The 12,396-nt window shown below is 59.8% G+C and overlaps 1 protein-coding gene across 1 annotated transcript in view; it reads right to left on the bottom strand.

The window, feature by feature from the left end:
* The window catches only part of LOXL1 (lysyl oxidase like 1), a 28,538-nt gene extending 16,396 nt beyond the window's left edge, over positions 1 to 12,142 (bottom strand). Inside the window, exon 1 of the mRNA XM_012748252.3 lies at positions 10,592 to 12,142. Coding sequence (XP_012603706.2) covers positions 10,592 to 11,726 — 1,135 coding nt within the window. The 5' untranslated portion in view covers positions 11,727 to 12,142. The remainder of the gene's footprint in view (positions 1 to 10,591) is intronic.
* Positions 12,143 to 12,396: the final 254 nt, after the last annotated feature.

Below are 12,396 nucleotides of genomic sequence, written 5' to 3'. Positions count from 1 at the left end.
AGGCTTGCGGGCTTGGGATCCCAGCCCCTCCACGGGGCTGGAGGTAGGGGCTGTGTGATGTTGGAAGGGGCAGGAGGAAGGCTTGCCCTCCAGGCAGGGTGGCCAACGTTGGGTACAGTCCAGTAACAACCAGGCGGCGTGATCAGGCCCCCACCCCAAGAAGTGTGCATTTTAAAGAAAGATCCTGGAGAAAGGGCCTTTCTGCCTACTCCAAACGCAGGAGGAGCCGTCAGTCATGGAGACATAATTTCGAGGAGGGCTGGGATCTCTTTTTCCAGCACACATGGAGTCATCCAGCCCTCAGCCCTCGAACTGGAGACTCTAAAAAGCGGGTTCCAATGAGAACTTTCCCCAGAGACTTCTGCTTTTATAAATGCAGAGAACTGAATTAATCCTAATTCTCAGTTCAGAGCAAACCAACCATGATGGTTGGTCTACTCAAGGCCCATTTCTTGTCTTATCAAATTTTCTTTCCCTTCATCTTTATCCCGACCCTCAGACATGTCCGTGACCATCGGTGCTGTCTGCATAAAACCTGCGGTGCCCTGGAGGTGGGTATGCATTTTTAAAGTATGGATCTCGTTCTGTTTCCTGATTTTGCAGTCAATGTAAACCTTTAAGATCTGTCCACTTCCCAGCCTGCCTCGCTCACCAGGATTCCACAGCGTGCATCCCCGCGCCGCAGCTGGCCAGCCTCCCTCCCGTGTAGACTGCCAGGTCGCCTCCGACTCCCGCTCCACAAACGTGCTCTAGTGAACCACGTGCACAGGCCCCTCCCGGACCTGGCGGGCCGTGCGTCCAGCTCCCGGCTCCCCTCCCACCTCCACCGAGCCTCCAGCACTGCAGGTGGGGGGCCGGGTGAGGGGTCTGACCACACTGGGGCCGAGGGTCTTGCTCAGACTACCCAGGGAGGCCCTGGTCACCACCAGCGTCCTGCCTCCTGCTCCCCAGAGGGAGACAGGAGCCTGGGTTCTTACCCTACTCGGTCACAGACCTTGTGTGTGGCCCTGGGCTGACTGCGCCCCTTTGGGCTTTACAGCCTCTATTTGTCCTCTTCTAATTGTCCTCCACCCCCCTTGAGGCCTAGAGCCCTGTGCTGGCCCCCATGGGTGCTATTCCCCAGAAGATGTTGACCTTAGGGATTCATGGCAGGGAAACTGAGTCAGAGGGCAGCAAAGACTCTTGGGATGGCCAAAGCCAGGCTGCTCGGCTGGGGAGGGGCTGGCGTGAGTGGATCGGGTGCGGAAGCCATTCCGCAGGCAGCCAGCCAGCGCTGGTCTGCCCGCCGTTCAGCTGTGGCAGGCGCTCAGCCCCTCCAGGGCAGTGAGGGCCCAGAGCCGAGGGGAAAGGCCCTGTGTTCTGCGTCCCTGCTCCGCCCTGGAGCTTCCTCTACGGGGACCCCAGGACCTCAGCAGGAAGAACCTGTCACACTGACTCTTGGGGCCAAGGTGCTCAAGACAGGCTCACCCTTTCTCCTGCTCTAGGCTGGGTCTGGAGATGCTGACAGCTTCCACGCCAGCCCTGGGGAACCCAAGGATGACGACCATGTGCCCCTTCCCTAGCTGGATCCAACTGGGGCCTTCTCAGGAGTACGACTTCAAGGTGGGTTTACCATCTTGTCCAACCTCCCGATGCCCCTTTCTGAGGCTCAGTTTCCCCATCTGCATAATGGGGGAGATTGGACTAACTGTCCTTGAGCGCAGGTTGGATGGCTTGATAAACACTTGTGGATTAAAATACTTTCTGGGAGCTATTTAGTCCATTTTCCAACCTTGGGCAAGAGCCTGAGACCTCTCACAACCTCACAGACGATACTTCAGCAGTCAGGAAATTCTCCCACCGTCTGATCTAAATCCTTCCTGCTTCATTAGGAATCCGTTCCCTCCTGCCCAGCGGTTCTTGGAGGCTGCCCAGCGCCAGGGGCCCTGTGGCTACATTCCTACTGCTTGCCCACACCTCACCTGTTTCCCTCTTGGCTTCCCTTTTTCAGCGGGCTCAATAAACCTCATCTCTGAAATCTCCCCTCCCAGGCCGGCTGCTCGCGAGGAGCAGATGATGGAAAGTGGACTGCGGAAGAGCCCTGGAGCGCCGGAGGATAAACAAAGCCCAGCAGGAACCGGTCAGTGGGTTGTGAAATATGTGCTGGGCAGGGTTTTGGCCAGCGCAGCCGGACTCCGGAGGACCCCTAGGTGGGGGAGCAGCGGGAAGCGCCACTGAGCAGGGCCTGGAACGACGATGAGCTGGAGAGTGCCTCCGGGGGCGGGGCTGGCCGCTGGCACCCCAGGAAATGATTATCCTGTAATCAGGACATTGAATTGTCAGCACAGGCCTGCTGGCACCACACCTGTTGGTGAGAGCAGACAGGCGAGGTGGCTGCAGTCTGCTTTGCCCCACCATGAAGGGGCAAACCCAGCCCAGCAAATGAGCTATGCCGGCCATAAAGGCAGGGCCAGAATCTTCAGTGGCTCCCCACTGCCCACAGACTCAAGCCCAGAAGTCTCGGGGTGGCAGCTAATGCCTTCTGTGTTCTGGCTTTAACCTGGCCTCCAGAACTCTTAACCCTATGGGTCAACAGGCAGGTCCCTAGCAGTAGACCCTGACCTTTCCTACCCCTAGCCTCTGACCCCATGATGCCCTTGTCCTGGAGTTCCCTGCTCAACATCACCACGGCCCCCACCTCACACACAGAGCCAGCCCTGCTCATGTAAGTCACACAGCCTTCGGGCCCTGAAGCCTGTCATGTTGGCCCTGACCACCCCTCCACCACCCTCTGCACCCGCTTACAGCATTCACCTGCCCCCTCCCCCCCAGAGTCTAGTGGCAGTGACACATCACTCTGTGCACAAGGGGGTCTGCCCATGTGCTCGGTGGAGCCAGCTGCCCAGGAAGCGGGATGGGCAGAGCGGGGAGGTGGCCGTGGTTACCCACTGGGGAGGTCAGCTCCCTTCTCAGGCACACCTAGGTGCCTCTCTGCACACCTCTCGCACGTTCATTCCCCCTGTAACACAGCCCTGCCCCCAAAGCCCACCCAACCTGCACAGGCCCAGCCTGCCCCCCCCACCGGCCCTCCAGAAGCCTCCCCGATGCTTCGGCTGCCTCAGAGGCTCACTCCCTGCCCTCAGATCCTGCACAGTGACCTGATATTTTTATCTTTCTTACAGAGCCTGTTCTGCCCACAGCCTTCTCACGGCAGCTCCTGGAGCTGCGCCTTCCAGCGGCAGGGCCACAAGCCACTGCGTTGTCCCTGACCCTCTCTCTCACCCCCACATCCGACCACCAGGAGTCCCAGCAGCTCTGCCTCTAGGATATACCCCAAAGCGGTCTCCTCCCAGGTTCCTGTTCGGCCTGGGGCTCTGCCGCAGACTCTTCTCCGTCTCCCTGCCTGACTCCACACTGTCTACTCCTGGCACAGCAGTTGGCTCTGTTCAAATGTCACTGCTCAGCTCAAAGCCTGCAGCGGCTCCCTGGTGCACAGAGAGGAACAGCCCAGTTCCTCACAGTGGCCCCCGAGGCCCTCCACAGCCAGCGCCCCGTGACCTCTCTGACCTGCCTCCTGTCATGGCCCCACTTCCACTCCACTCCACTCCGTTCTAACCACACTGGAACATTCTCGAAAGCCCCAGGGAATTCCTGCCTCAGGGCCTTTGAACTGGCTGCTTCCCCTGTCTGGAACCCTCTCTTCCTGCAGAGAGCTGCACGGCCCACTCACATGCCTCTTGCACACTTCTGCTCAAATGTCACCTTCATAAGGCCTGCCCTGCCCACCTCTGCCACTGCCCCTCCCTGACCCGCCGCACCTTCCTTACCTATCTCTATTGTTCCCACTGCACTCACCACCTTCTACTATTTACCTATTTATTATGTTTATACATGAAAATATAAGACCCACAAGGGCGAGGAGTTTTGTCTTTCTTTTCCCTGCTGAATGCCCAGCTCTAGACCAGTGCAGCACACAGTGAGGCGCCCAATGAACATTCCTCCTGAGGTGGTGTGTGCTCTCTGCCAGGCGAGAGCCCTGAGGGCAGAGGCGGGCAGCGCGGTCCCGGCCTGCGCCCGCTGCTGGCCCAGGTCTCACAGGCACAAGGCAGGTGCTGGGAGCCGGAGAGATGGAGGGGCTGGGGCCACTCTGCATCCGCTTGCTGGTTTCTTGCTGCCAGGCCGAGACCTTGGTGAGGCAGGGATGGGTCTGGGGTGCCCCAAATCCCCCGTGCCCAGCTCAGGGCCCAGCACCCGCATGCCCTTGGCGAGTGTGTGCGTGAATGTCCGCATCCCACAAAGGGTCTGGTGGCATCTGCCCGCAGGAGCACAGACTTCATTATCAAGCAGAGGCTGGAATTGATTCAAAAAGTCCTTTCTTTTGAAAAAAAAATTATCTTGGGGCTTGGAAAACGCATGGTTCCAGCTGGCCCACAAACGGAGGGAAGGGTGGGTTGTCTCTCAAGGTTTTGATGGCAAAGTCCTCTCAGACATCGACGCACCCACCCGAGCCCCTTCCTGCTCTGGCATTCTGTCACCCCTCAGCCCGTGTCCAGGTGATCCTGAAATGCCGGTTTCTGGGGTGCCCATCCACAAGGGGAAGAGGGACCCAGGCCCAACCCCAACCCTGTGGTTCTGAGTTCAGGCCCTCTTGGTCCAGCTGCCTGTGGCGAGGAGGTGTTTGGGCCAGCGCAGGGCACATGTGCGAGGCCTGACTGCTCCCCGCAGGAATGCTGGGCACAGCAATTGGAAGCAGGTGTGGGCTGCCTGGGCCGACCATCCGCCCCCTCCCTCTCCTGCCCGTTCCAGCCACTGCCCTGGGGAGTTTTCCATGTGTTCTTGGTTTGGAAAGGAAGTAGGGTGGACTCAGGCTGGAGCGACTGGGGAGGGGTGCCCCTTCTGAGAGCAGAGGACAATGTGAGATGGGAACCCCTGGGGTTAGGAGACAGGGAGGAGAGGTGACAAAAGGCCAGAACGCACAGGCCAAGTCCAGCAGTAGCCTGGCACCAGTAACGGCACTAATGGCTCCCCCTGCCCCGCCACCGTCCCCAGTGACTGTGGGGCCTGCCAACTTGAGGCAAAAATCCAAATTTTGTTTTTTTCAGGGGGTTTAGACCTGAGAGAAACAATGAAGACTAAGACAGGTGACACAACTATAAAATACCCTTCCCTGAGGGGCAGAGCAGGCTTAGGCCAGGGCTGCCTAATGGAGGGGACAGGCAGTCTAGGTCCAGCTTGGCCACTGATGAACCCTGAGACCTTGGGCAAGTTACTTAATTTCTCTGAGCCTCAGTTTCCTCATCTGTAAAGTGGACATAATGGTATCTATCTCACAAGGTTGTTAGGGGGATTAAATGAGAAAAAGAAAGGACGAAAAGAAAAGAAAATACTTGGCATGGTGTCCATTCAATAAATATCAGCCTTTCTTCTTATTTAAAAACAGGGCTGTCTTCTTGCAGGAACAGTCCAGTCTGAAACCAGGAGAGAGAGGAAGTGCCTTGCGAGGGAGTGATAAGAGAGGAGACAGGAAGTCTGCCTGGGGTGGGCCGCTCAGGACAGCACTTGTTTGTTCAGGCACTAATGACTCTCCGTGGACAAGCATGGAGGCAGGAGGCATGGAGGCAGGAGGAGGACTCGGCCCCTCTACGGCTCTCTCAGCCTGAAGACTCAATTTTTTTCCGAAGGAGCGGGGAAGAAAGGAGGGATGCTGATCTGTGCTTCTGGCTCCAGGGCAAGTCACTTTACCTCTCGGGGCCTTGGTTTCCTCATCTGCAAAATGGGGACAGTAGTGGTAGGGCTGTAAGGATTAAGTGGCTCTAACTGTAAAGCTCCAAGAACAGCACCAGGTGCTCAGTAAGCACTATGTGAGTGCTTGTTCGGTAAACATTCCGAGTCTGGAGTGAGAATGGCAGGGCTTTACCCTACACCACACTGGGGGGCACTCTTTGCTCCCAAAGTCTTTCCCACCCACTGTCCCATCTCACTCTGCCACAGCCAGTGCCCTGAATACAGAAGACAGACAGTCAAATACCTGTCGAATGAGTGAATAACCAAATGAGTGCATGAATGAATGTGGTGTACAGGCCAAGCAAACGTATTTCTAAAAATAACATATGGTTGTTAAGAACTTAGGACAGGGAGTCACACAGACTCAAATCCTAGTTTCACTGCTGAAAGTCAGCAAGTGAACCTGCTGCCTTATCTGTACAAGGGGACAGATAACAGCACCTGGCTGGGAGCCGGGGACTAAAGGAGACGACGCACAAAGTGCCTGGTAAATGCGAGCATGATTCTACCCTGCACGCAGTGGGGCGCTGAGGCCCAGAGAGGCACAGCTGGCAGAGGGCTCACACCTGTGCCCTGCACACCCCGCTTGCAGGTTGAGCATGGCATCCTCCTGGGTCACCTCAGTTTGAATTCTGGCTCAGGTGCACCCTGCTGTGCCACCTCCCTAGGCCCCAGTTTTCTCATCTGCACCAGGGAAACCATAATCTCCCCTCACTAGGAGGCTGTGAGGGACAATGAAACCGCACATTGAAGCCACGAAGCTCAGCAGGTGCTCGTCAGCAAATGGCCAAGTTGGTACTATCATCCCTGCCTTGGGGTTCCAGCTCTGGAAGCGAGTTAAGTGGAGGCCTGCTTTGGTCCTTCCCTATATCTACTCCAAGCCCTGCAGAGGAAGGCAGGTGACCTGTAGGAGCAGGCAGCTTGGGGGGCAGGCCCAGATGAGCTCATGGCCCAGGCAGCAGGGGTGGTAGTGGGAGCCAGGTCTGCTCTCAGGGACGGAGGGTCCCACTCTGGCCTCGTGGAAGCAGGAGGCTGTACAGAGAGGGGGGTACCTTAGAAACACCCTTGGGCATGTGTAGGGAGATGTCACATCTCGGCCCAGGAGCTTGCAGAGTCCCATGGGGGCTGTGGAGGCCTGAGAGAGGAAGGAGGAGGAAAGGAGAGGAAGGAGGAACCTCTGGTTCTGGAATGCTAGACTGAGACATTTAGATTTGTCCTGAAGGCCCTGGGGAGCCACAGGATCTTCTTGAGCAGGGAGTAACCTGGTCAGCACTGCAAGGGTCTATCTGCTCCACATGTAGGATGGACTGGAGAGAAAGAGATTTGGAGCAGGGGACCAGGGAAGAGGCAGCTGCTGTTCCCTCCTGGCCTCCAATTGGCCATGTGAGGACAGGAATAGAGGACACATGCCAGGCAAGGCTGGCACAACCATCGAGATGCCCTGGGAGGATGCCCAGGGCAGCCTGTTTCATGTTCCTTTCACAGGGTTGCCAAAGCCTGTGAGTCAAGCCGGAGATGGAAGGGGAGGCCCTGGCAGAGGAGCTTTGGCCTTCTGGGGCCAGGGGTTATGTGCTTAGTTGGCACTAAGACCCCCAGCTCAGAGAAGCTGAGGCAAGAGCTGGGGCAGGGATGCCAGGAGAGAAGAGCCCGGTGATGGTCCAGGGAGAGGTCACATCACGGGAGCTGGCACGGCACGGGACACAGAGCCGGGCCTGGGAACCAACCGGCCACCCTCCAGGCTTCTCTTGGGGCATTAGCTGTGACAGTCAGGCAAAGTATGTGACCCTCTCTGGGCTTCTGTTTCCTCCTCTCATCCCTTCCAGTTACACGTTTCAGAGTTGGAGACAATGGAACTGCAGGAAGCCTGGGGTAGTCCCAGCACCCAGGGTGGGCAGAGGGTGCAGGCACCCAAGGAAGAAATCAGGCTCAGGACAGGCACTTGGAAACCACCCACCCATGGAGGGATGTGGGCGGTGCTCACATGTGTTTGGTGTTGTGAGGACACATCCACACCCACACACATGTGCAGGCTGCCAGCGCTGCCTCAGACCCCTGAGTGTGTGGCCAGGAGGAATGAAGTCAGTCTCGGGGAATCTGCCTTGGGCTCCCAAGCCAGGCCTGGGGGTCTGATCTCAAGTACAAGGCTTGGCCTTCCCTGGGCTGGGATTTTCCATGGTCCCGGCCTAGCAGGGTGGGGAGGGAGGTACCAATGATGGGGGAGACTACTGCTCCCTCTCTGGCCTCCTCATGAGCCCCAAACTGGCCTGCACCCCCAAACACACTCCCACCCCACACCCTCAATGATTAGGGCGCCTGGCGGGTGCTGACGATCGCTTGCAGCAATGCTCGGAGACCTCCTTCTCTGGGAGTCCTCCTGAACCCCAGCCCTGACCGAGGAGGAGCTTCCTCTGGGCTCCCAAAGCCCCTGGCCCGCCAATGCTTGCCTAATCCCAGCACTGAGAAGCCCCGCTGCTACGCTTCCCTCAGGGCAGGGCCTGGATTAGATGCATGTCCGCACACTTGGCTTGGCACCTAAGATACTGCCTTTCAGGAAGAAAAATCTTTGACCCAAAGTGAACTGTGGGGCTCAGGGGCAGGGACCAGAAGCCCTGCTAAGCACCCAGCAACCCCACTCCAGACAAGGCTTTGCCCTGCCCCATAACCTCGGAACCAACTGGCTTCCTTAAGAACTAACAGGCCAAAGAGGGGCCCTAGAACACTCACTGGCTTGGAGCCCAGACGCTGAGTCCCAGGCCTGGGCCTGCCAGCGTTGTGGCATTTGAGGCCTCGGTTTTTCTCCTCTGCCCAGAGGTGGGGCCCTTCTGCCTGAGCCTCATGCTGAGGTCTTGCATTCTAAGAAAAGCTGCCGCAAAAGTTCAGCACCCTGTAAGTAAAATACCCTCTCCTCCATGGGGCTCCAGGAGCAGTCGCTGCTCGGCTGTGATAGGAGGCTCCTTCCAGGTGAGGACCGCGGGGGCGGAGGCACCCTTCCTCACGTCACAGAGGGACCGGCGTCTGACGCAGCCTGGGCTCCTGCTGGTTCTCAAAGTGGGATTCAGCACCCAATTAAGGGCTGCACCTTGGTGTGAGAAGTGGGTGCTACCGGTGGGCACTCTTTTCCCCTAGCCCTGGGCTCCAGCAGTCCTCAGGGAGACAGGAGCCACCCCAGCAAGCTCCCCTCACCCAGGGTCAGCGTGGCTGGAGACAGGCATCATCCCAAGGCTGCGCCTCTAGCCCTGCACCTGTGGTCCCGCAGGGCTGGCCCTCACCCCGCGGGCCTGGCACAGCAAGCTGGGTGGGAGCAGAGGATCACGGATGGGGGAACTGACTCCAGCCTGAGAGAGGCAGGGTGGGGGTGGACTGAATAAGCATCAGGGACTGAGTGGAAAACCTTGACCAAAAAGCTGACTGCCCCTAAGGAAGAAAAGCAGGAAGGAGCATTCCAGGAAGGGGTGGGGTGGGGCAGACCCACCAGCAGGCCCTTGCCACGGCACCTTCACCTCCATCTGCTCACGCACGTGTGGGCACCGCCCCCCACTGCAGCCTCACGTGCAGATGGCTGGGGCCATCCCAAGACTGGGTTGTATCTTCACTCCCTGAGAAGCCAGAGGGAGACCTGTCCAAGCTGCCTGCTGGGACCCTCCCTTCGGGCCAGGACCAGGGTGAGGGGAGTGAGGCAGTGAGGCCCTGCCCTGGAGTGCAAATTTATGGGGGCTCCAAAAAACCTCAGTAGCCAAGATAATATTTAATGCAATATTTTTAAAACTCAAAATTAATGCCAAAAAAATCTGTGAGCAACAAGATATCCAAATTGCAAATAAAGACAGGATCTATACTGATGATTTTTCAGTTTGCCTCAGCTCCAATATGGCTCGGTACAGCACTTGTACTGATTCTATTTAAAATATGAATATTTTGGCCGAGCATGGTGGCTCACATCTGTAGTCCCAGCTACTTGGGAGGCTGAGGCAGGAGGATCTCTTGAGCCCAAGAGTTTGAGGTTGCTGTGAGCTGTGATCATGCCTCTGCACTCCAGCCTGGGTGCATGACAGAGCAAGACCCTGTTGCTAACAAAATAATAATAAAATACAATAAAATTTGAGTATTTTTTTCATCATGGATATTTTTGCATTAATTTTGATTTTTACATAATTCATTGAGATATTTATCTCCATTACTGAGGTTGGGGTACCCCTCGAATTTGTGCCCAGGCCAGTGCCTCACTGATGTCTCTAATCCTGGCCTTGCAGACACGCCCCCTCAGGGAGTTCTGGCCATCTAGTCTGGGCTCCTGCCCAGGGCAAAGGCCAGCACTAACCTCTGGATCACTCAGGCCAAGCTCACAGATGCCCAGTAACAGGCACTTGCCACACCTCCCCTTGCTGGCCGGGCAGATGCAGGCTCTGACGCTCCCTGCCTCACCTGTGGGCTGGCACAGGGGCACCTCCAGATGTGGAAGGAGGTGCCCTGATTATAAGGAGGGAGAGGCAAGGAGAATGGCTCCTTCCCTCTGTCCCCAGATGACCCAAGCCAGGTCTGAAAGGTGTCTCCTCCCAAGGCCCAGGTGGTCCCTCTGCCCCCTACCCTCAAAGCCGGGGTCGCAGCCCATGACTGCCTGGCCAACCCCTGGCACTGATGACGCGTGGGTTGGGGGGAGGCGGGCAGGCGAGATACTGTGGGGCTGTTGGCTAGGGTGGGGTGCGGAGGGGGGTCCTTGCTTTAGCAGCTCAGGGGAGGTATAGGATGCAGGAGTGGGCCTGGGCGCCTCGAACAGTCCACCATGACCAGGAGCACTACAGAGGGGCCCGGAGCGTCGGGCCGTACTCACCGCGACCGTTCTGGTTGGGCCGGTACACGCTGCCCACGCTGAGGCGGCCCTGCTGCGCGCCGCTCCGGTCCCCGCCCGGCGGGGGCGCGTCGGAGCTGCGCACCGGCAGGTAGGGCGGCTCCAGCACGCGGAAGGGCGGCTGCGGCTCCACAGCGCGCGGGCTGTAGGCCTCGGGCGGCACGTTGGCGTAGGGCGGGTACCAGCCCAGGCGGGGGTCGCCGCCGTAGGCGCCCCCGGCGGGCTGCGCCGCGTCGGGGCTGGGGTCGGGGTAGGCCTGCTCCAGGCCCGCGGTGCCCTCGTGGTACAGGCTGTGCGAGTAGCGGCGGTCCAGGCCGTCGGGGGGCTGCGGCTGCGGCGCGTAGGGCCGCTCTGGGGCCGGGTAGAAGCCCTGGGCCGGGTACTCGGGCTGCTCCTCGCCGCCGCCGTAGTCCTCGTAGCGCGCCCGGGGCTGGAAGGGGTAGACGACGCCCGCCGAGGCCACGGCCGCCGCCCCCGCGCCCATGCCGCCGCCCGCGCCGCGGTAGTACACGTAACCCTGGTCGTAGGTGCGCGACGCGGGGTCGTAGTTCTCGTACTGGCTGACGAAGGGCGCCTGCGGGTAGGGGAACTGCTGCGGGTAGGAGGCCGGCTGGCGGTAGGTGGTGGCGAAGGCCGAGGCTGAGACCGAGGAGGCGGAGCCCCCTTGCCGTTGCTGGGAGACGGAGGTGCGGGCCCGGGCCATGCCGGTGCTGTCCCCGACGGCCACCTCGCGCCAGTTGTCGGGCACCTGGCCGAAGCCGAATGGGTGCCGCGCCTGGCCGCGCACAGTGTCCGAGCCCACGCGCCCCGGTAGGGGCAGGGACGGCGCCTGCCGACGCCGGGGGCCCCCGTGGCTGCGCCGCTGCTGGGCCTGGGGCGCGCCCGCCAGCAGCACCCGGGAGCTACTCTCGGCGCGCGGAGGCCCGGCCGGCACGTACTCTGAGCCCGAGTTGAGCAGGCTGTACACCTGCCCATTGTTCTCCCATTGGATCAGCTGCCGCCAGCGCCCCGGGTCCGAGCCCTGCCCCGGCTGTACCTGCTGCCCGCGTACCAGGACGCACAAGCAGGCGCCCCACACCAGGGCCTCCAGCTGCCAGCTGGCTCGGCCCAGAGCCATGATGGGCCCTCTGCAGAGGCCTGGTGGACAGAGAGGCTCTCGGGAGTGGCCCCCGGTGCGTGCTGCTTTTCCCACGGCCTCGCGGACAGGACGGCTCCTTGCCTGCCCCGGCTTTAGCTTTGTCCATCCTGGCCTTGTCCCGAGCGGGACGGCTCCTCCGATGACAGCATTTCGAGGCCAAGGGGTCAGGGCAGGGTAGGGGCGGCGCCCAGCGCTGCGCGAGGCTCTCCGCAGGGCACGGAGCGGGCAGGGCCGCCTGGGGCCTTACATGGCCGGCCGCCGGCTCGGCTGTCCGCGGCGGCGCTTTCCAACTCTCAATGAATAAGCAACAGGCTGGGAGCGCCGGGAGGGCAAGGCTGCCTGGTCCGCCTGCTGGGGCTCCTCCGCGGGGCCCTAGGGCCCGCCGGGTTTTAGCTATGCGCGGGTCCTACGGCCGTGGGGCTACCTTAGTCCCTGGAGCTCCCAGCCAAGCCGCAGACTTGCCGCTTCCAGAGGGAATGAAGCAGGGAGTAAGGGGGGCCTCTGGGGACTCAGACCTGGTGAGTGGGGCTGTGGCAGGCAGAACAGGACTGGGGCGTCAGCACCACCCTGCCCCTTCCTCTCCGCTCTGGACACAGCACCCTTGGTCTCCACTACTCACTGGCTTCCTGTTAGGGCTGGAATGGGCCCG

This window comes from Microcebus murinus, chromosome 6 (genome assembly GCF_040939455.1).
Source record: "Microcebus murinus isolate Inina chromosome 6, M.murinus_Inina_mat1.0, whole genome shotgun sequence".
NCBI classification, from domain to species: Eukaryota; Metazoa; Chordata; class Mammalia; order Primates; family Cheirogaleidae; genus Microcebus; species Microcebus murinus.
The sequence above is the reverse complement of the archived record's forward strand: the minus strand, read 5'-3'. Positions and strand labels throughout refer to the sequence as shown.